The 24,851-nt window shown below is 41.8% G+C and overlaps 1 protein-coding gene across 1 annotated transcript in view; it reads right to left on the bottom strand.

The window, feature by feature from the left end:
* RNF144B (ring finger protein 144B) overlaps nucleotides 1–24,851 on the bottom strand; it is a 123,166-nt gene that overhangs the window by 20,945 nt on the left and 77,370 nt on the right. The window contains exon 3 of the mRNA XM_029590746.1: nucleotides 15,756–15,816. Coding sequence (XP_029446606.1) covers nucleotides 15,756–15,816 — 61 coding nt within the window. The remainder of the gene's footprint in view (nucleotides 1–15,755; nucleotides 15,817–24,851) is intronic.

Here is a 24,851-nt window from a genome sequence, read left to right as displayed (position 1 = left end):
ACAGGAACAGGCGTGAAGGCAGGAGAGAGAGACGCACCGTGAACATGGCAGGCAGCTGGAGTCTGGAGCGAGAAAACAATCCGTGGTCAAGGCAGGCAGCAGGAATCAGAAGCGAGGAAACAATCCGTGGTCAAGGCAGGCAGCAGGAATCAGAAGCGAGAAGACAATCCGGGATCAAAGCAGGCAACAGGAAACTGGAAACTGGAATGCTGAGACTGACAAGCAGAAACAGGGGCACCTGGAGCAGCAACTAATCCACCGAAGTGAACTCGTTGCAAGGCAAAGTAGGAAGGAGTGAAGGCGACTTAAATTCCCCGCCGGTGCTGACGTCAGAGAGGGGGCGGTTCAGCACATCCGGGTGCTGGACCGTCAAAAGCCGGCCCCTCGCGCGCGCGCGTTCCCCTTCGGGGGCGGAGCCATCTCCCGAGCTCGGCAGCGTCCTCCACGAGGGAGGATCACCGCCATGCGGCCAGGCCAGCCCTGGCTCCCGCGGCTTGCGGCAGACCCCCGGACCCAGCTGAGGAGGTAGGAGCCCGGTCGCTGACGCGGCGACCGCGGCGATAACATGTATAACCAGAGTGGAGAAGAAGAGGATTAGAATTGCCAACAACTTCCTTATAATAAAGGGACAGGCTGAAGTAGTCCTAGTATTTTTTTTCTTTGTATAATCTTTTTATTATATTTTTTCACATAATAATAAGGAAGAATACCCCACCAGATACACAGTGCAATACCAAACACAGCAGCACATGTAATTGTGAGTACCCTGGGGGAGACCTAGTTTTATCGCAATGGCATTTATATATAGACTACGTACTTCAATTTCTCTATGAAAGACAAGTCCATAGATGGAATGGTGTAAAAACAGCTAGCTCAGCCTATCACTTATAACATAATTTGTTAGCAATCCTAGAGGCAATGAGGTTTCAGAACTGTCAAGTGATCCAGTTTCTGAAGGGAGAATTTTTGCTGCTCCTGGTGTTTGAACTCATATCCCATTGGGACATGGCGTTTCCAGCTCTACAGATGCAAACATGCATCCGAGTGGGGAGAAGATGTGTTCAAAATTGCCTAGCCAGCCTAAAGCTTCTCTACGGGTAAAGGACTACATGGCAGCCCTGTGTCTTCTGTGATGGCATAATCAGCCAGACATGTGAACGAGCAGTGCACAGATAGGGCAATTCTGTTTGCTTCTAACAAGAGCAGAGGCACACATCTTTTGCCTGCACTGGTCACCTTATCCTTGAGTGCCAGCAGCCATCATAACTTGAACAGGAAAAAGAGGCACACTCTAAGACAATTTAGAACCCAAAGCGGGTGACATGAAGTTGCCCACAGAAACAGGGCAGGACCACTGCAAGAAAACCTAGAGACGCAAACACAGCCACAGAAGCAGTAGGGGACCACTGCAGGGAAAACTGGATACATGAAGCCATCTAAGACCAAACAAGACCATAAAGCACACGACCAAGCTCTGGCAAAGTGCAGACTGGAAGCCTGGAATTTATGTTTGCAGACAGGAACAATATGGCCACCAGCACAAGCTCAGACATATAGCTGAGAGAACTAACCAGAGTGTCCAGACAGAAACAAGATGGCCACAGCAGGCAGAATAGACAGTCCAATTAGCCCACCAAGATCTGCTGGCAGGAGGCAAGTATTGCTTATTAGGGCTTCATATTACCTCCCACCCTCAAGAAGGCAGACTCTATACACCTCCAAAGACCTCCAGGATCCCAGCCCCATCTCAAAGAGGTAAAATCCTATATAGAGATGGAGGTCAGAATTAGGTTTAGATGGGTGGTCCGACCTGGAGCCAGACCTGGAGTCACTAACATGACAGAAGTAGGAACTGGAGTCAGAGAGATGAGAAGAACCAAACTCAAAGCCTACAGGAATGGACTCACTAGAACAACTGAATTGATACTCTCCAGTGCAGGAACTGAAGTAGTTGAGATGACTGGGGCTGGATTCTACATTGTAAGAACAGATATTGCTGAGATGGCTGGGACTGGATTCTCCATGGTAGGAAGTGAATCTAAATTGGGCTGGAAGTATAGTACATGATCTTTTCTTGGAAACCTAGTAGCAGGGGCAAGTTTTTTTCAGGGTAGCTAAATGTAGATCTTGGAGGATGGCTGCTAGAGCTTCCACAAGATCCACTTTGTCAAATTGCCAAAACAGCTAGAGCCAGATTCACCAGTGCAGGAACTGGAACTGCTAAGACAGCTGGAAATGGATTAATCAGTGCAGAAACAGGAGCTGGAGCTGTTAAGACAAATGGCACAAGATTCACTGGCACAGGAACAAGAGCTGGAGCTGTAAAGACAGCTAGCGCTGAATTCACTAGTTCAGGATCTAGAGCTGTATGGACAACTGGAGCTAGATTCACTGGTGCAGGGACTGAAGTTGTTAGAACCGGAGTTATTAAGAATGGCGTGAGAAATTTTTGGAGTTGGAGTCATCGGTGCAAGAATTAGATTCACCAGTACAGGAACTGGATTTGGAGTGTGACAAGCAACACAATTTACAAAAGATTTGAGGGAAAGAAGCTCATATGTAGTCACAATCAAAATGAAGCCTCTATAATCTTAAATGTATATAAAGTAGTAAAATATGAACATTTTATAATGTTTTGTTTTATACTTTTATAATAAGGAGGAAAAGACCTTAGACAGTGAGCCAAACTGTCTGAGGGCTTTTCCTCCTTATTTAATTGTGGAAGCAACACAATTTGCCACGGTTTCCTCATTTCTCACAAGGCATACCCCACAATTCCCTAGCTGTCCATCGAATCCAGGTGGATATAAACACTAAAAGTAACTGCAGAATCAGTTTTTTTCTTTGGCTGCTGCCACCGCTTTCTAAACTAATCATATTTGAACGAGGGTACTGGCAAACCACACAAAGAGCAGCAGTGTTGCTCACAAAACAGATATCATATTCTCCTGGTTTCTCGAACTAAAATCCAAAGCTGAAACTCCTAGTAGTGGAAGTATTCTTACTATTCTCACAAACTCCAAACTTGGCACCCGTTTTTTTACAGCGCACACAATTCACTTCTCGTGGGCGCTCAATACAATAGGCAAATGAGCCACCACCCTAAAAAGAACATGCTAGGAATAAATTGGGTGTCCCTAGCGTGTCCATTACATTGGACACCCAGGAGACGTGGCTGTGCTCGGGTTGGGGAAACCAGACGCTTATAAATTGAGCATCCATTTTCCTAACCTGACCCCCGAGTGCAGGAGGTCGCTCCTGGACCCCCGCTGGACTTTTGGCAAGTCTTATGGGGGTCAGGAGGGTCTCCCAAGACTTGCCAAAAGTCTCTGGTGGTCCAGCGGGGGTCCGGGAGTGATCTCCTGCACTCGGGCCATCAGCTGCCAGTAATCAAAATGGCACCAATAGCCTTTGCCCTTACTATGTCACAGGGGCTACCGCTGCCATTGGTCAGCCCCTGTCACATGGTAGGAGCACAAGATGGCGCCGGCAGCCGACAGAGGGAGGGCATGAGACACTCCGGGACCCCTGCTGGACCACAGGGAATTTAGGCAAGTCTTGGGGGCGGTCAGGAGGGTGGGGGGGGGGGGGTGGGGGGGGGTGTTTAAAATTGCCATTTCGATGGCCGAATGATTAAATCGTTGCATTCGTGGGAAATCGCGATATGTTTCGTGACGCAACGAATACAATGAATCCGGCCATATACGTTGCGGATTTGCGATACATTGCAAACGAATGCACACCCCTTCCACTGCCAGACACATTGTGACCTAACACAAAACCTGCAAAAAAGAAACTCAAAATCTATACAGCAAACCTATCGTAACACAACAGTAATAACACCAAGCACTCAAACAACAATAACCTACCTGTGAAAAAGCACAGGTATATATTACACTGGGTCCCAGAATACCAATACATCACCTACTGAGGAAACAAAACAAACCCGATTGCTATAAATCCCTACACAGACACTATATGCTAGCAAAATCTCTCATCAAGATCATATGCACAGAGCAGAGACATACCTTCACCAAATATAAAATAAAGGATCATAAATTAGACAAAAACTGAAATGGAAACCCCAAGAAGCCAGATTCTGTGTGTAACAATGGAAAAACAGAACCACCATTCCTCATAAAACAAATAAAATCAAGAAACATAAAGTTTCAATTATAACAGTAAAACCATACTAATAAAAATGTTTTAAAACTACTGATAAATAGAATAATTTCTATTAATTAATTAATTTATTTATTTATTTATTTATTTATTATTTTTATTATACCGAGTTTCATGATAGGAATCACATCAACCCGGTTTACAATTAACAATGTGAGTAAAGGCAGAGAGTAACATAGTAAAAACATTTCCCAATTCAACATCAAATATAGTATGAAACTTAACAAATATAATAACAATATTTAGGATGTGAGAAAGTTACAAAAAACAAGGAAAAATAACTAGGATCTGAAAGGGGGAGGAAATTGAAGAAAGAATATTAACATTTTAGCCAACTGTATCAATTAATAAATATGTATAGTATTATAAAAATATAGATGTGTAGCAAAAATGACCAAATATGATGCTGTTGTGAAGTATAATAATATGTTGCTGTGACTGCGTGTGAAGTTAGTGGGTTTATTACAGTTCACTGTAATAATTAAAATAATTAAAATAATTAAAATAAGTAAAATCATATACATTTTTTTTAAATTTCCAAGTACCAATAAAATATTTCAAAATAGCACATATATCAAAAATCACTCACTAATTAAAACTAATAAGGATTTTAAAAAGCCCTTGATTTCCAGTCACCCTGAGATTGTCGAAGATTAGGAGGTTAGGGGAGAGCACAAACTTTATCCTCTCTCTCACTCAAAACCTGCCTGAACTAGAGATAAAGGGCCAGATTTTCAAAGGATTTATGCGCGTAACCGCTCCTGCGTGCGCCGAGTCTATTTTGCATAGGCCTGGCGACACGCACAAGCCCCGGGACACGCGTATGTCCCGGGGCTTTGTGAAAGGGGTGGGGTGGGGATGGGGTGGGACCGAGGCCTCCGCACAGCGGCTGTGCCAGGGGATCCGGGGATAGTGGTGGGCTGGGGGTTCAGTGTTTCCTTGGTTGCTTGAGGGTTGGAAGTTATTAGTTTGGTGGTTTTGTCCAGAAAGAACTGTGCTAGCTTGTCACATGTTATTGAGTTGATCTCATTGGAGGGTGGGGTTTGGATGGGTTGAGTCAGCTTGGTGATGAAGTTGAAGAGGTACAATCTTGGGTTGTACTGGTGTTCATGGATTTTCTTTGCGTAGTATTCGCGTTTGGCCTTGTTTATATCAGATTTGTAGATGTGGAGTAATGTTCTGTATTTGTCCAGGTGGGGTGGGGGTAGGATCTTTTTTCTATTTTTTTTCGGCTTGCCGGAGTAATCGCTTTATGTTTTTCAGTTTGTGTTTGTACCATGGCGCTTTATGGATGTTGTCAGTTTTGATTTCTTTTCTTTTTTTTTTATATTTAATGTTTATTATTTTTACATCAAACAACATTAGTAACATTACATTCAAAATAACATTGAAATGTAATTTCACATTTCAACATTACCACATAATAAGCAAAAATATATCTCTAACCAGATGAAATTAAATTAAATGTTGAAATACTACCATTATTAATATTGAAATTACACACAGGAGTATAACAATATTATGTCTGAGATCTATAGGATTCCATACATATAGGAGAATTCCAAGGTAACATTACATTGAATAAGGTATAGTATAGCAGCTACTTTTATTTGTACCTTACACCTTAGGATGCTACTGGGGTATAGGTGGCTGGCTCTCTTGCCACCACAAATTGGCTTAGATGTTCTATCTGGGTGAAAATAAAAGACTTGTTTCCATGCTTAATTATACACCGTTATGGGTATCTAAGAAGAAATGTATACCCCAAAGAAGTAACTATTGGTCTCAGTGCCAAAAATTCTCGTTGTTTACTACGGGTGATGGGTGCGAGATCTGGAAATATTTTAACATCTTGTCCCAAAAAGGAAACTGGAAATTTCTGAAAGTATACCTTCATTAATTTACTTATATCGGAAATAGTTATAAAGGAAACTGTTTTGATTTCTTTAGTGATGATAGGACATTTTGATTTTGCAATTTTAGCCAAGAACATTCTGTCACATACATTAGCAGGAAGTTGATGCCATGGGAAAGGCGCTATTCAACAATCAGAAGGAGGCCTTAGCAGTCAAGTGGGCCATAGAGGCCTTGCGCTACTACCTGCTGGGACAGCAGCTCACATTCATAATTGACCACCAACCACTCCTTTGAATAAATAGAAATAAGGAATCCAATACGAGGGTGATGAGATTGTTCCTGGCCCTACAGCCCTTCAACTACAAAATACAACATAGGGCAGGAAAGGAAAACACCAATGCAGATTTCTCTCCCAAGAGGTGTCCCAGGTACAGGAAGGCACTCTCCCGAATAAGGGTGAGCTGAGGGGAAGGGTATGTGAAAGATTCTATAGGAAACTCCCTCAGACTACCTTAAGGGACTGGGCACAGCTGTCTCACCTGTCTTCCTTAAGATCCAGATCCACAAGGAATTCTGGGAGAAGGGAGGAGTTCCTCACCAGAGTACCGGAATTCAGGGCCTAGAAGGATTAAACAGGTCCTGGGAAGCAGTCAGGAAGCCAATCTCTACTAAATCCTGCTATGTTTAATATGTATACTACCCAAATTTAAGGTGAGCTGCATTCTTTGTTTTGATTTGCTTTCCACTGTAAATAAATTGCACATAAAGGAAATAGCCAGAATCTGCCTCCTTATTCCTCCTGGCTATTTCCCAAGCCACAATTGTCCAAGTTACCACAAGCATGCATTCAATTTCTTCAAGATTTCCAACCTTCTGTACATAGACAAGCTACTAGCAGCCTGCAGCAATGTTATTGAATGGATTGCCTCAGCTGTCCTTAGCAGCTTAGCAGCTAAAGAGGAGTGGGTGCATCATCTGTATTGTCCTGATATTACTGAAATGTAGTTTTTCAGTTATTCTTGGCAGCACAGCTACTACCAAGGATGTGAGGGTGCACTCTACACTGTGTAAAATTCTGAGGAAGTAGAGAGAAAGCAGAGGACTGGGTTTTGCTACCCCATATTTTATTTATTTATTTAAAAATGTTTATATATCGCCTTTACAAGTAAGATTGATCACAACGGTTTATAAAAACATAAAAAATAAAATATAATTACAAATCATAAAACAAAATAGAAGAAAAATTAACATAAAACTAGTTAATAAAAAATAAAATAAGCGTTATTTTACAAAACAAGAAAAAGAGGTAGTGCCTGTGAAACTATTTACAGAAATTGAAATACATTGTAATTGTTTAATTCATTGAAGAAGAAGGTATGCTCAGAGCCTTTATAAACCCCTGCCACCACCTCAAAGTGTGGATTTTGAGTTGGATTTTCTAAGTTAAGTTTCCTTAGGGCAGCATGTCTTATGCTGTACCAAGTTTATTATTTTTAAGGGTTAGGCCTCTGGAATCCCTCTAAACAGAAACTTTGGGAAAGAAAGGAGACAGTGCTCGGTCCCTACAGTATTTGTCCATATTTTGATAAACTGTTTTGGTTGCCAGAGGAGGAAGTTCTTTTCCACCCTTTCTACCTCTTGTTTGGTTACTTTATTTTGAGTAATCTTTTCTCTTTTTTTTTATGTTACTGATATCCCCAGAACCCAGGGGCTCAGATGTTTTTTTTTGTGTGGCGGAAAGATGTTCTTTCCGCCACACAAAGGAACTGTTTTTCTGCTAACTGCGCTTTCATATAACTTGCCTAATCGACTACACTGTGTAAATTGTATATAATTCTTACCATGTAAGCAATTACTCCCTGCTTACATGCTCTGCTCTCCAATTAGAAATTGTTAACCTATCTTTTTTTTTTCTAACAGCACACTCCCTGTTGTAAAGTAACTTTCGCTTTCAATGTTAACTGGTTTACCCCCTAGTTTATTGTAAACTGGTACGATAAGACCTGGTCTTGAGCATCGGTATATTAAAAGAATTTAAATAAATAAATAAATAAATGTTGCTGGATTGAGGAGAGGTGCCTTTCCTTTAGAAAGGACTGGGAGGAAAAGAAGAGGTATCATCAAAGAAGAATGGACTCCTATCCATTTCCCAGGAGAAGAGGTCGAGGTATGGTTAAGCATCGTGGATGGACTCCGGGAGAATCACCAGAGAAGAGAGGTGTGATAAGATGCCCATCAGGTGCCACAAAGTGGGGAGTGGAGAATGCTGAAGACTACAGGGAAGGTATGAAAATTGGGACTTGTGATGTTAGTAACAGATTGGGATAAATTTACCTCCATTCCCATGGGAGAAGCTGAGGAGTGAGTGACTAAGGAAAGAGAAGTAAGGAGCCAAATTACCCCAAAACTTGGCTGAAGTAATTGGAAAGCTGGTTGCTGGAAAAAGTATAGTCACAAATGTATTTAATTTCAGTTCGTGAAAATCAACTGGACAATTTTCAAACTGAGTTCTTAAGAACCATCAATTCACTTTTACAACCTATCAGTAAAATTGAGTTGGAATCCACACAGTTTCCAGCATGGTTATTGTTGCTGTATAACTGATGAGATTGTCAAGGTTGTTTACAAGAGAATGAGAGAGGGGTTTTGTAAGTAAATAACACAATTGGGCCTTGAAGTTGAGCGTCCCCTCACAGAGGATCCTGCACTCTCAGAGTGGTGTGTAAAGTGTGAGAACTGTGCAAATAGGGTCCAAAACATGAAACGTGAGCTTTTGGGTTCAACACCAGGGTTTTCCTACCCAAGGGGCTACAACTGTTTCATTAATAATGTATTGATATTATTGAAATGGAGAACTACAGCATCCACAGTGGCACACTGCATTAAGAGAGAGGCACACTCTCAACTATTGTTTTGCTGACCTCAGGTCATGAAACCCTCTCACATCTTCCTGCTGTGACAAATCCTCTACCTCCTTCCAAAATACCATACTCTTTCCCCTCTCTCTAATACATCATCATAGCAGTTAATGTTATGTTGCTCCTTTTTAACACACGCACAACTGCATGAAGCAGGACACTGGTTGATTCTATACCATGCATCTCTATCATATATATACTACCTAGAGAAAGTGGCACAAAAGAGTTAGTTGGTTAGCTTTGTTTAAGTCTAAATATGTTGCTCAGGTCAAGAAGCATGTTATTTTGCTTATTTCTGGTAGCTTTCTATGTACAATTACAACATGTTAGCAGAGGGCAAGAGTGCATAATCAGCTTTGCTCCTGTTTTGTAATGCTTTCCCTTTTATCTCTTTTGAAATACAGAAACAGACACAAACGCAGATGAACATCCCAGGCCCATCTAAATCTGCCTATTTTCTCTTCCACAGGCCCAGGTTGATCTTCTGCTTTACTCTCACTCCCTTGAAACTAAGAATCCTCTGTGCTTGTCCATATTTTCTTAATTCTGATACTGTTTTTGCTTCCAACTTCTACACTGGGAGGTTGTTTTCTTTCAAGAAATGGGGTATAGATAATTTTTTTCCTCCTACCTTTTGAAAGGCAGCAAATAAGAAGTATACACATTTAGAAGTTTTCCTATTGTTTTCCAAGGTCTTAATAAAATTACAAAACATTACAAAGAGAAGGAGGGATTTTTTAATTCCATTTTTTTTTTATTTTCTGGTTTAGGTGTAAAGAAGTTATAAATTAAGTTTCCGTAAACAACTAGATATCTCCTGACATTCTGTATCTCACCTAGCTGGTATCTAATAATGAGTTAATGATTGCCTTCTTATCACACTAGTAACTGTTCCATTTTAGTGTATACTGTACTCCTAATTGTCTTTAGGTTGCTATACCAGAGCAGCCATTGCATCACTGTTTTATTGACTTCCTTTGTTTCTATATATATACAAATCTGTTTGTTTTTAGTTCTGTAAAATGAATGAAACAGATGAGAGCAATTATTACCATATTTTCTTCAACTTATGATCTGGTGGATCTGGCAGATTGGTATTTTAAGGAGGGGGTCACACTAGTAAAAAGAGGGCAGCTAATATTGCATCTCTACAGGTCTCAAGTGAGAACTCACCTTGAGTACTGTGTACAATTCTGGATACCAGTCATTAGGGCATTGACAAGGTAAAGGCAATTCGAAAATGGGCTGCCAAAATGATGTATGGGCTGCACTATAAGCCATACATAGATAGAATGAAGGAACTAAAGGTGACTTCTTTAGAAGGAAGAAAGGAAAAGGGAGAAATGAAATAAACATTCTAGAAGGCTGAAATAAAGTACCACAAGATAGCATTTTCTATAGAATGAATGCTGAAAACAAGGGGACACCGAATGGAAGGAAACTCTAAAGGACTGTGAAAAAAAATTAATTGAGAGGTCAGTGAATACCTGAAACAGACTTGCAGTAAAGGCTATAGGAGCAAAAACAATGGCAGAATTCAAACATACATGGGTTAAACACAAAGGACCCTTAGTGGCAGAGGGAAGGAAAGGACCACAGACTGAGCAAGAAGTACTGTATGATGGCACAATGGGCAGGTACAACTGGGCAGACTGAGTGGACCAAATGACCCTTTTCTGGCAGCATGGTCTCTGTTTCCATGTTTCTATATGTAGCCACTCCATCCCAGTTACAGGAGAAAAGAGGGCAGGCATCCCATTCAAGAGGTTTTGTAGATATTAAAATGGACCTTTGGTAGCAGAGAACACAGTTGCTGTAGGAAGGCACGCAACACACTGGGCTTGTGTTCCCAACTGATTGCATTTACTCTTGAGGTAAAATAGCTGCAGGTATTTACAACGAAGATAAATAAACAGTCTAGGTACAAGCACTGTTTCTATTAAGAACATAAGTTGTTCCATGCTGGGTCAGCCCAGCATCCTTTCTCAAACAGTAACCAATCTAGGTCTCTTGGAAGTACCCAGTAGATTCTAATGGAGAGATCTCGCCCCTGTTGCTCACTTTCAGAAGAGAGGTGGTAATCTCCATGTCTACATGGCTAATAATTGTTAATGAACCTGTCCTCCAGAAACATGTTTAAACCTCTTCAACACTTGAAATAAGCACTGAGACAGGAAGGAGAGGGAAAAAATGAAACAGGGGAGACATGAAGGTGAGGGAGAGAATGAAGTGACAGAGACATACCTGAGTACTTCAAAAATAAATCTACCTTTCTTTACACAATACATTGCCAGAGGACAAAGATATTTACTGTTACTGATATTGTTAGCATAGCCAATGATCACTTGGAGACATTCAGAGGTTCGAGGCTGAAAAGCACTTTGAGCATCAAAAGCTTTTTTCCACTGATCATTTGTTGTGGCTTGAGAGTAGAGCTCATATCTGTGAACTTTGAGGCAGTAGCAGACTGTGTGGTACAGCCACTGCGATGCTTACAACTACAGTGTGGTCATAGTGGGGGGCTAGGGGGTGGGTAACAGCAAGATGCTGATGCCTTTCTGAGTCAGGGCAGTCAGATTCCTTGCTGAGTCTCCCCCTTGCACGTTTCCTTCTGTCTCCAACTAGGTCCTTGGTCATCGCTCTTTGAAGATCCTTACTGACACTTGGAGTATGGCAGATACTTCTAAACACGCAATCATGTCAGTTTTATGCTCTCTAAGAGCTCTCTGCTCTCCTTTGACCTTCTCCTTGGCGTGTAATAGGTCTCCTGCTTTTTTCCTCTGCATGGGCATGCATCCCTCATATACCAGGCTTAGTTGTACAGTATACCCCTTGGAAGCCAGCAGGAGGAATCAAGAGGGAAAGAGAACAGAGCATGTTCCATTTAGCATGATCTATTCTATTCTTATTCCCCCACAAAAGGATCCAAAGCAGTTTATATCAAAGTGGTTACACTATGAAGCATGCCCTTGGTAAGTGGCAAGTTCATGCTATTTCACCAATGTATTTTCGGGTTTCTGTGCAAAGAATATTGTGACTACAGCTTTAAGTAAGGTCAAACTGGGGTCTGTGCAAGGAGACAGGCTTTTAGCCCTAGTTTCTGAGTCACTAGATGGCACTGGCAAATCCAGGATATTGCAAATCACTAACCTTACAGCACATCTGTGAAACTATACCCCCAAGAGAACAGGTTAGCTCTGGCAACAGATATAAAGGTACCCTAGGGGAAAAGGAATTTTTCTCAGCAACTAGAAGGCTGCTAAGCCCATGTTGCTAGGAAACTTTAATCCTGTTACTGAACATCAGGGTTTTTCCTACAGAACTTAATTTTTCTACTATCTTCCAGCACTCTCTTTTTCTGTGTCATCAGCCTGTCTGCTACTATCTACTTAAGCCTGTTGTGTGCCTGCACTGAAGAGATGGTGTTTGTTTGTTTTTTTTTTTTGTTTGCTTTGAGAATTGTACTTAGCTCTTCAGAATACACCTTATTGATAACTTGGCAGGTGCCTTCCTCTGATATGTCTTGAAAGTTTATATATTTCCTTTAAGTAACTTATTTTGGGCGGCCTAATAGTTAATTGTTCTCTTTTTACTTCCCAAAGAAATTGCGGTCTTTTCACCATTCATTGGAAGGGCGGATGCAATGAACAATTTCAGAGAAAAAAAACCTGTGTACTAGTAAATAAAGAGGGTAACTTTATTACAGCCTGAGTAGGGCTGAAGTCTATGTGTAGAAAATACATGCAGATCAGCCCGAATTTTCAAAGTGGACTTGCATGCATAACTCCACTATGAAAATTAGCTGGTGTGCGTGGAACCCAGCGCAGTATACACCCACAAATTTACACATGTTTGCTAGCAGGTGTAAATGTGTATTTGTATATGTACAAGCAAATTTTTGAAAACTGAAATATGCATGTAAATGAATTCCCTAATTCCACCCATTAGAATGCCTCTTTCTTGTACACATGTAAACGTGTGTGAAATTGCTTCCATGCATACTTTTACTTGTACAACCACTGCAGCAAAAGCCCATTTATGTGATTAAAATACAGTCCAAAGTATTTATTGAGTTGCTGTTTATTCAGAAGCTTTATGTTTCAAGCTAATGTTTTTCAGGGTACCATTCTGTCATTTCATTAGGGCTTAAGATTTTACTTCAACATAGTATCAAATAAAGAAACAATTGCAGCCAGAACAGGATTTGTTGCTTATCTTAGGTATATTAGAAGCCAATGAGCTATAGTTCTATGTTATATTAGATGGCCAAGAGATTTGGCACGCACCTACAGAGCCTTTCACCTCTAGGTCCACAGTTCAAATTCAGCTCAGGGTGGCAGCAAATGAAAAATCAATACCGTCAGAAAGTTGCCTAGCAGCCTATGTGAAATGAATTTGTAGTCTCCATTCAGTTCCTAGTGCACAGATGCCCACATCATTCCCAGTCTAGCACCATTGTTGGCACTTTTGTTACAGAGGTGAAAGATTGGATGGAAATAGAAAACGATTTACCCCAAAACAAAGGAAGGAACTCTGCATGCCAGTCTAAGTATAAAAACTAGCTAATCTAGAAAAAAAAAGGTTGGATACATGACATTTTTAAAATCAACCTACATTGAGGATTTAACTGAGATCAGTTCCTTCTTAACCTTTTGACTGAGACTGAGAACATGCACAACATGAGAAGATAACATCTTGCCAACTGGCCTCATGGGGGGGGGGGTCACAAAATGGTTTTAAATGACCAAACTGGAAGGATTAAACCTCCTATTACAAAGCTGGCTTTTTGGTTAAGACCAGATGTAAGGTTTCAGTCACCAGCTGAAGATGTTCGCATTTTGGTCTTTTGGCTAAGATTAAGAATACAAAGCCACGAGCCAATGCCTTAAGCTGAACTACGCATTAGCTTGAATCGCTATCTGAGGCTATTAATGGTATTGCTTCTCTAAAGTTAATTCAACCTAAGAAGAATTAGAGATCACCTTGGCATCTTTAAAAGCAGTTAAACATAAGCTGTGGAGTCTAGAACATCGTTGGTAAAAACATTGTTTACCTTTAGGCAAAATAAATTACCTCCAGCAATTTGCCAAATTGCAGTGCAGGGAGCAAAAAATGAATATTTCTTTTAAGAGAATTCCACCAGTGAGCTTTTTAAAATTGTGAATAATCTTATTAGAACTCTATCTACTTTGGGGCAGGATGCCCATGTCATAAGTAGTAATGATTTTGCAAAAGCATTTCTTTGGTATGTTCTAAATTTAACAGTGGAATAGATGATAGTCTGGTATCTTTTTCCAACATTGATGGCATCTGGGATAAATTCAATACCATGTCAAGTAGTGAGGTTATAGAAATTATCTCATCAATGAATAATTCTTTTGTGTGTTTTCAATATCTTCCCTACGGCTGTGTTGAACTTCCTAACTACCAATATAGGCTTTTCAATTACTAAAATTGTGAATGAATCTTCAGAGGAGGAATTTCTTCTGGAAGAACTGAAGTGAGCGATAATACATCCAATTTTAAAAAGTAAAAAATTTGGATCTGACTGACCCTACCAGTTATCGCCCTGCTTCTTCACGTTCTTTTTATCAAAGGTAATAGAATGTGCTGTTTTAGAGCAATTTCAAGACTCTCTCGACAGCAACAATGTCCTGGATCCGTATCACTTTGGCTTTAGACCTGGATGCTGCACAGAAATTTTATTACTCACAAGTTCAGATCTTTTTAGACATGGTTTTGAAATGTCAGCTGAATTTATTCTGGTTTTAATGGATATCCCTGTGGATCTTGATACTGTGACTTGCGTCATCTTGTTGGGCAATTTAAAGAAAAATGGAATTTAGGGGAGTGTATTGATTTGGTTTACTTTTTTTTTTTTTAATCAGACCATGCAGAACAAGTAAGAATCCAGTGGGATGTCTCTGGGTGGTACCCTATGAAAACCGGGCTTCTTCAGGGCTCTGCTCTGTCAGCCCTGTTTGTTTATCTCTGACCAATCCGTAGCCTGCTACCCATTATGTGGGCTACAGATGGTACGTTGATGTACTCTCTCCCTCTTCTCCATCTCTCCCCTGTCCTCTAATGCACACTTCCCACATCCTCTGGTCTAACAGGCCTATTTCCATTATCAGTAATCCCCAAAGCACGCTGTTAGCTAAGCCCTTGAAATAGGGTGTAAGCTAAAAAATGTAACACCTGGTCCAAGGCAGGTGTTATTTATTTATTTAAAACGTTTTCTATACCGTAGCTAAGTTAAATACCATCACAACGGTTTACAGAAGGGCACGATAAAGAGAAATATGGGTGGTATAGATTACAAATTACTCGTGTGCCATCATAGTACGGTGACAATGTAAAATAAACTAGGTGTGTAAATTAAACCTGATTGTTAGGAACAAATTAGGCAGTTTGATTTTAACATTAATATGCTTATGTAGGTTACTAAAAACTTGTAGCTTGGTGCATCCTTATCGCTCAATTTAAAATTTAGGACTTAGCAAGCATGTACTAAATAGCACGGGGAGGAGAGCATACCACGCTATTGAGTATGCACTCACTAAAGCCTTAGTTGCTTCTGATCTGATATTGCTTCGTTTATTTGCATGTACACATTAACATCTTCTAGAACTGGTTTAGCATGCACCATGAGACCTTAATGAATATGAATAGCACATTATCAAGCTAAGCTTTAGTGCACAGGCCCCTACATATGTGTTCAAGCTGATGCTACTTCAAAAAGTACTAGGTAGACAGCCAAATAAAATCAAGTTTGTAAATTGCACAAAAAAATTATACCTCGTTCAAATTTCAATCTCTCATACAACTGAAGCTGATCATCAGGTACAAGGGAAGCAATCTGCAAAGAAATACAAAGAAGTGGTGTTATGAGCTATTTGGCGTGTGGCTAAAGTCTTATATATTGTATAGCTGGGAAGCAATGCAATTTGCATTTAGTACTATGAACATCGATTACAAACCTAAGAGGGGCTCAGTCGGAACAACAGGACGGGGTTTATGTTTTCTGACTGGCTCAAGTGCATCAGAGCACAGGGCATTCATTAATAGAAAAGAAATACCTCTTTATCCTTAGCAAACTGAAATTTCTGCTGAAATTTTAAATCAGAATAAACATAAGCCTTTCTGCCTTCATTTTTTTGTATAATTTGCCACTTTTTAATGATAACAATGAACTTTAGGGCAGGCTTTTCAGAACTAAACTCCTTGTCATCCTTTTTATTTTTTTTTTCCTTGGGTCCTCAATTCCTCCAAGAGATTGCTATCTGCTGTTGTATGGTATTAGTTGAATAAGCACTGTGCTGAAGATGTGAACAACCACTCTGTGATATGAAGCCACACAGATCAGAACTAGATACTTGTACTGCTTGTTTTTCCAGGACACAAGTCATATAAAAACACCCATGGATGTCAAGATTTAAGCAGTACAGAGGTGCTTAAAAGATTTAAGCATAATCAAGGGATCTGAAATTGTTTCATAGATTCTGAAACATCTATAAGCTCATGAAGGAATCATTCTCAGCTTAGTCAATCTGCCTTAGGGCTCAGAGAACTAGGGGGTTTTTTTTGTTTTGCTTGTTTTTTTGTTTTGTTTGTTTGTTTTTTGTTTGTTTTTTTTAAAGAGTCCAAGCTAGTATGCATACAAGAACATGCAATTGCAAATCTTCCCTTTTTTAATGGAGTTGTAATGAAATCTCAACAAACAAGTTTCTGGAGTGAGTGAATGGGTAGAGTATCCTATCTGTCATTTGGTGGAATGAAAACAAGATGCATACTTATAAGCTGCTTCTTACCATTTACAAAGTTAACTTACTCTTCCTGTACCTTTTATAGGTTGCAGAGGACTGTCTCTAAGTCTTCCATGAGGCATTTCATCTTAGCTGAGTAAAATGTCTGCTATGATGGATTGCCCTTGTTCTCCACCTCAGATGCACACCAGAGCGTCCCAAACTTGCCCTGGTACCACCCTAGCCAGTATGATTTGCAGGATATCCATAATGAATCTGCATGAAATAAACATGCATATACTAAGGGGTAGATTTTTTAAAAATGCGCGCGTGCGCACATGGACACACAATTTTATAACACGTGCACATTCGGCGGGGCGTGCGCAAGGAGGAGTCAATTTGGTCCATAATCTCATGGCAACGCATCGGGGCCTTCCCCAGTTCCCTCCCAGTCTGTTCCAATTAAGGAGCAGATTTGGAGGGAATTTTCCTACCCCATACCCTAACCTCCCTTCCCACCCCCTATCCCTATCCTAGGTCCCCCCCCCATCCCCCATTTTTTTACCTTTTTTTTCCTCTCCTGCAAAGGAGCCATAGTAAGTTCGCGCGCCGGCACAGCAGCAAATGGCCGCTGTACTGGGCGCCTCTATCCCCACCCCCAGACCGCCCCTCTGCCGAGGCCCAGCTCTTGTGCGCGTAACCCCTGTGTTTTACGCGCGCGGGCCATTAAAAATCTGACCTTAAGTCTGTCATGTACGCAAATTTACCTCACGTATAGTTATTGTAGATATCCTGCAAACCTTACTGGCTGAGGGGGTGGTCAGCAGGACAGATTTCGGCAGCCCTGGCGTGCAGCATTATAGTACTTGCACTATGCATCACCCCAAAAGTAGAAAAGTGTTTTTTCTCTTTTATTGAGGGATGAACTTTTGCATTCATGTCATCCAGCAGCCCTCTGACCACCTCCCTATTCTCCACCCACCCTCCTGACCAGGAAGAGGCACAGGAGCAGTGCGTTGGAGGGTCATCAGGGAGGAAGAGTTTACCCAAGCAACAAGCAGCCCTAAGACAAAGAGAAAATATTCCAGCTCACTTTTGAGCCAGACAAACTGAAATGCCTCTTTCCTGGTGTGGATATCTGTTGTGTAAAGAAAGGATAAGGTATAAAATGTAAGGAATAATGGAACAATTTGGTACTTGTTTCCATGGATGTAAATATTCAGTACATAAAGGCTCCGACTCTCTACAAAACACAATTAAATAAAATACTTTCTTTGTTTCTTCCAGCTGATTTATAATATTGCAACATCATAAAAACAATATAAATTATGTGACACTTCTTAGCTCATTGTTTCTCAGAAACACTTTGCCATTTTTGACTACTGAACCCATTTCTTGTTAGTTTCATTTCCTCTGTTTAAATCAGCAGTTCAGCATTGCCTTAAAAATGTTCAGCTATGTTAAACTGTTCTTTGGTGATTATTTGTAGATCGGGGGATGCACCATGGAGCAAGAGCATAAGGAAAAGTGTTATTTCAGAAAAAAATACTAATAAAGGGCTTTAATCCTTAGACACTGGTTGGGAGACAAGCATTAGTAAATCAGGACCCAAGGTTCTCTATTTTCTGACCACTCTGAAAACCTCTCCTGGGTATAAAAGTAAACCTCTGCTCCACCAACCATTCTCTTGTTTGAGCCAGTAATCTATTGGGGAATCACTGAAGAGCCACAAAAGAGAATGAGAGAAGCAGGAAGATGTATGGAAGACTGCAACTTGTTATACCTTTAAAAGCTTTCCCAAAAAGGACTTATTGGAAAGCAGTCACAAATCTACATTCTTCTTCTTCTTAAGACCTTTTTCTCAGGAAATCAAACAATGCTTCTCAGAATGCAAAATTTAACTAGTCAAATTGTAGCCCGAGTAGGAGATACCAAAGTTTTACCAAACTTACAGGGTCATTCATCAAAATGCGTTATGGTGTTAATGCATGTGTTAAACGCCATAATGCATGCAATAATAACGCTAGCGCATGGCGCAAATGCAAATTTTGGGAAGGGGCGGGATTTGGGAGGAGTTTGGGTGGGATTTATGAAAATGAGGGACGCTATCGCATGGTTTTAATGCCGGAACAACCTACACTGTGTGATATGACCAAAACAGCTGTATTGCAATTCATGATAAATTTTTTTAATTGCATTTCGGCCATTTCTGGGCTTCGGAAGGAGGGAGGAGGAGAGAGAGAGCCTCTGGGGAGGCCCTCACAGTGTGCAACTATTTATATGCCTATAGAAGGGGCATCTAATAGCTCAAGGTGAGGTGTTGTTATTAAAGCTGTGTTGTTAAAGCTGGGAATTAGCAATCTGTTATTAGAGCTCTGTTGTTAAAGCTGAGAGATAGCAATCTGTTATTAACGGAGTTGCTGGAGATAGCAATCTGTTATTATTTAGAATACTTGTGGGTGGATCCTTGGACCAGTGGCAGTTGACCACGCCCTCGTGGGAGATCCCGAGAGGGACCACTGGTCAGGCTTAGTGTAGGAGACAGACACACACTAGTTCTTTTATTAGACAATATATCAAACCACCAGAGGTGGCAGTAGTGAGTTGGAAGCACCCGGCAGGGCTGTAGTCCTTCAGGTATTGGAACAGCGATCCCAAGGTGGCTGAGCTGTAAAGAAACTAAGAAAGTGAGTAGATAGGATATGCAGAGTTCTGGAACAAGTCCTTGGTGATAACTCTCACACCATAGTCTCTTGAGGCAGCCCAGGAGTTGGAATGCAGTAGGCCCTCAAGGAGCGAGTACCTGGTCCCAGGGAAAGCTCTGAGAGATAGATGGAAACTCAGTAATGTTGTAAGCATCAATGACTTCTTAGCAGAAGTGTTTTCAGGAGCTGGTCCGGGTCATGGGCCCTCGAGGAGCGAGTACCAGTTCCGGACTGCGACCTGAAAAGAAAGAGAGAGAGCGAGGCCCCCGAGGAGCGGGTACCTCTAGTGAAGTCCGAGGAGGCAGAGTAGCTAGATTTGTGGAGAGCAAATCCCATCCGCAGCGACCTGGAGGAAGCGAACCCCTGGCTAACTTGTCTTGTTAGCAAAAACTGAGATCTTAAATATCTGGAGCTGATGACATCATCTCAGGGGGACGCCCCTGAGGTTTGCGCCAACGCTGGTACATCAGTCGTGCCGTGCGCACCCTTAGGCATCTGGTCAACATGGCGGCTTGCAGCGTCAAGCCGGTCCGGGATCGCCGGAGGAGGACGGCCTGGAGACGCCGCAGCAGCTAGCCTTCCATCAACCCCGGAGGGAGTCGCCAACGAGGTAAGGTGGGCGGAGCAGAGACATCGGACAGCGATGGACACAACAGGTGTTGGTGGTTGTTTAGGGGCCAGTTTTTCATGTAGAGTGAGACGTACAAACAGCACAGTACATTTGACATCATTTGAAGTGAGGTGTACTGTGCTGTTTGTGTCTCACTCTACATGAAAACTGGCCCCTAAAACCTAAACCACCACCAATACCTCACCTCGAGCTATTAGATGTCCTTCTATAGAGATATAAATACTTAACTACTATGCAAGCCTTATAGATAGATAGTCTCTCAGTCTCTCTCTCTCACTCAGCACAAAATAGGAATTTTATCGCAGGGTGCAAAAAGTTTACCACACCACATGATACTACTGATGCAAAGTGGTGTGTTATCACATGGTGCAGTAATTCTAAAATTTCCATAAACATGCCCCTTTTTCTTAATGTGACCATTATCCATGTGTTATTATCGCTTTCTGATAAATCTAGGGGTTAGAGTTGTTTAACTGCAGTATTTTTCCTGGAGGGGAAAATACCGCTGGTCTTACAAGGCAGCAGCACTTGTTGGCACTGCCACTTTATAAATGCCGCACTATTTTGCCCGACAGTAAAATACTTCTGGGAAAAATATTGAGTCGTTTTCACATGATGGCGGCCTAGGCACCAAGGGACCACTGTGTCTTAAAGGGGATGATCGACCCTGGCATGTAAAAGACCTTGAGGGTCTCCATAGACCCTCTGTCCCACCCCCTGCTACCCCCAAAGGCAGCTAAGTAGGAAAATACATATTTAAAGGTTAAACCTTTGGGACATGTTCCATTCCCAACACCCAAAAAGCTCCCCTTTGATTTAAAAATCCACCCCCCCCCCCCACCCCCATCTCCATCATAGCCCATACTGCGGACCCTGCCTGGACCTATGATAGAAGCCCTGGTGGTGTAATGGAGGCCCAGTGCATCCCCTAGGCTCTCGATCTGACAGCATCCATTTTCCAAAATGGCACCATCTACACCTATCATGGCCCCCTAAGTTACACAACAAATACTTGCATAATTTCCACTAATTTTCAAAGCAGACTTATATGCATAAGGTCACTGTGAAAATTATCCCACCAAATTTACCTGCACACAATTATATCTGCTTTTATGTGCACAGAAAATTTTCTGGAAAATGAACGTAGCCTTTTGAAAATGCAAAAATATGTGCATTAGTCCACTTCCTCCCCAGCTTCGGTCCCAAGAAAGTTTCTGCTCAATTCAGGTAAACTTACATACAAACAGGCAGAACATGTGTAAGTTTACCCGCATATCAGGCAGACAATTTTTTAAAATTACCCCTCTGTAATTTTCCAAGGCACTTATACACATAACTTGATTTTGCATGTACTTTTATACACTTACTAAATAGGTGTTCTGGGGGCAGAGCTGGAGCGGGATCGGAAAGTATGCATATAAATCCACATGCACAGTTACACCTGTTCTCAAGCCAGTATAGCTTTGTGCATGTATGATGCGCATAAATCCATTTTGAAAATTCTGGCTGAAGTCTGAGAGCAAAAAGTACCAGCAGGCGTTAGCCAATGACGGCTGTTTGAATATTACCTTATGTACAATGAGAGGTAGATTTTAAAAGCGCTGCTTGTGCAAAAACAGCCACATATGCGCGTATGTGGGCTATGAACAAGCAACATGAATTTTAAGAAGCAGTGAAGTATGTGCGTACCTATCCATGCGCGCGTAAAGAATAAGGGGGCGGAAAAGGGGTGGGGCATGGGAAGGACATGGGCATTCCAGGGCGTGGCCAAGAGTTACACTCGTAACTCCAAATTTTAAAAAAGCCGACCATGGTGCGTATCGATGTATTATCCACGTTACTTTACTGCTGGTCCTAATGAAGAGCCATTGGCCGCCGCCATCTTTAAAGATGGCGCCGGCCATCCAGTGCTCCTACCATGTGACAGAGGGCCGGCCAATGGCACGGATACCCTGTCATATGGTAAGGGCAAAGGGCCATCGGCGCCATCTTTATGAGTGGCAGCTGACGGCCCGAGAACGGGAGATCGCTCCCGGGACCACCACTAGACCACCAGGTAATTTTAAAATGTTTTGGGGAGCTCGGGAGGGTGGGGGAAGCTAAGGGGTCATTTTTAAAGGGTCGGGTGGGTTTTTTTTTTATTGGGCCATCGGTGCCATTTTTGAGTGGCAGCCAAAATGGCGCCGATGGCCCGAGAGCGGGAGATCGGTCCCCGCGCCCCCACTGGACCACCAGGTACTCGTAAAAAGTTTTGGGGGGGTTCGGGAGGGTGGGGGAAGGTAAGGGGTCAATTTTAAAGGGTCGGACCTCACTAAAAAAAAATTAACGATGTGAACCACCGATCAGATTTTTTTCTCCCTCTAGCCGAACCCGATCGTTAAGACGATCGGGCACACGATTCACATCCCTAAAGAATAGTTATATTCATGAGATTGATCGACAGTTATTGGATTCAAATTTTTTATACAAAATTAGAAAAGGATCAGACAAACAATTTCAAACAGGATATAGATAATTTACTTTCCAAAGCTAAAGACAATGGTTTTTTAACAAATAAGGAGCACAAATTTTTAACAGTTAAATTTCCGGTGCTGCCAACAATTTATGTTTTACCAAAAATCCACAAGTCTCTCACCAACCCCCCAGGCAGACCAATTATTTCTGCCAATGTTTCTCTCCTCAAGCCACTTTCTATTTTAAATTGACACTTTTTTAAAACCTGAAGTTAAAAACATTCCATCATACATCAGGGATTCGGCTCATTTTATCACCATTTTAAATGATTTTAAAGGTACCACTGAAGAAATTATTTTAGTCATACTTGACATTAAATCTTTATACACGAACATCCCTCAAGATGCAGCCTTAGATATAATTATACAACAACTTACGGGCATTCGTATGAACCTATGTCTCCACTGAAATAAAGGCTTACACATGGACTTCCTTGGTGTCTAATCTATATTGTTGTCCAAACGGCTTTCTTAGACAACCTACCCTCTTGCTTTATCGCTCCGACTGGGATGGGCAGGGCTTGGAAAAGTTTTGAGAATCCAGTCCTCCTTGGGCCTCTCACAGTGCTGACAAAGGCAGAATTCCAGGTCAGACTGTGCGGCTCTAATATGGCAGGCTGCACAAAGGGAGTGTCATCTGAGCTTCTTTGCTGCCAGGGCCATAACCTCTGTAGCTTGTGCATTTAGCCAGTTAATGCCTCTGGAGTGGGCACAGACTCACCTTGGCACGCGTAGGTCAAAGAGGCCAGTTGTGCGCTAAGTTGTGCATGCACTTATTTACACACACATTAGATGCACAGAAGGCTGGCCCGCACCGCATCTACCAACGGACGGAGGGGGAAAATGGCGCCACTCCAAACCACGCGCAAACCACATGGAGAGTTCACTGAGCCTGAAGCGGGGCCTAGCCCACATGGGGCTGTTCGACCCACTCGGAAACCCCCTTCCCTCGCCCGAACGGGATCGAGAACAATATCGGTACTGCGTGTCGAAGGAGACCGGAGGAAAGACTTACTGAAACCCTTCCACATCTCTGGTTCAGAGGAGTTCTTCTCTACTTACCTGGTCTCAGTGCTAATCGGCTGAGTACAGAGACGGTCTCCAGCTGCAGGGAGAGAGGGCTTAGGCCTTCACCGCCATGCTCAGCTTCTGCACCCGCTGCCTTTCAGCTGCTTCAGCAGCAAAGTCCATGCCGGGAGCTGGCTACCAGACCAAGGCACATCTCTGAGGGATCTTGGAAATCATTTCAGGAATTCTCAAATGGGGGAGGAACCCTTAGGTATCATCACAGGAGAGCAGGGCTTGATCTTCTTTTCAATTTGAAGGTAAAATTTCTCCTTTGGATTAGTGCTGCAATCCCGCTAGACACTGCTGCCGGGGTGGGGATAGCGTCCACATCTGCTAGGAGACGGAGAGATACTGAATGACTGAGGTCACTGCAGGAGTATGTCTAGGGTGACGTCAGCTTTGAAACCTGACTCTGTCTCCATCTGCTAGCAGGGGAACACATAACCCATTGGTCCTGAGTCCATCTGGCTACACACTAGGAAAAGGCGAGATAGGAGAGATTTAATAAAAATCCATTTAATCCATTTTATATTCTGTCATGTCCATACGTTCAACGTGGCTGGCAAGATATTTAAATACCTCCAAGGTTTCAATACACAGAAGGGAACTGAAAGAAGGTAGCTCAGGAGTAATTTGTGGAAATATTTCTTTATAGAGAGGGTGATGCATGCATGAAAAATCCTCCTGATGGAGGTGGTAGAGACAAGGACAAGCATGAGACAGGCACTGGGGAACTCTGATGGGCTTCCTGCATAAGCGATTGCAGCTCAGTCAAGGGAAAGGGGTTTGATGACAGAGGTGATGAGATACAGGCTCTTTACAGTTGAAAGGGCCTACCATATAATCTGATAATAGATTAAAAAGCCAATGTCTTTATTAAAACCTGTTTCTTCACTGACTGATGAAGAGAAGATAACTCTTAAAAGCTCATCACAGATGTTTCCAGATTAAGCTATCTATTTTAAACCTGTTACAAAAATGGACATGCTATAACACAACCACTTAGGAATAATTATAACGATCTATGTTACCGTAATATATTGGCACATGTTTAGTGATAGAATTTATTATCTGTTTCCAATATTGATATTTGTGCCTTAGTGTAAACCGTTATGATGGTACCTAACTTAATGACGGTATAGAAAATTTTTAAATAAATAAATAAAATGTATTAAGTTAGTCCAATGAAAGGGAAACTTGTTTGCTGATCCTTAATTCCTCCTTAAGATTAA

Source organism: Rhinatrema bivittatum, chromosome 2 (genome assembly GCF_901001135.1).
Source record: "Rhinatrema bivittatum chromosome 2, aRhiBiv1.1, whole genome shotgun sequence".
NCBI lineage: Eukaryota > Metazoa > Chordata > Amphibia > Gymnophiona > Rhinatrematidae > Rhinatrema > Rhinatrema bivittatum.
This window is presented reverse-complemented; position numbering and strand designations above follow the sequence as displayed.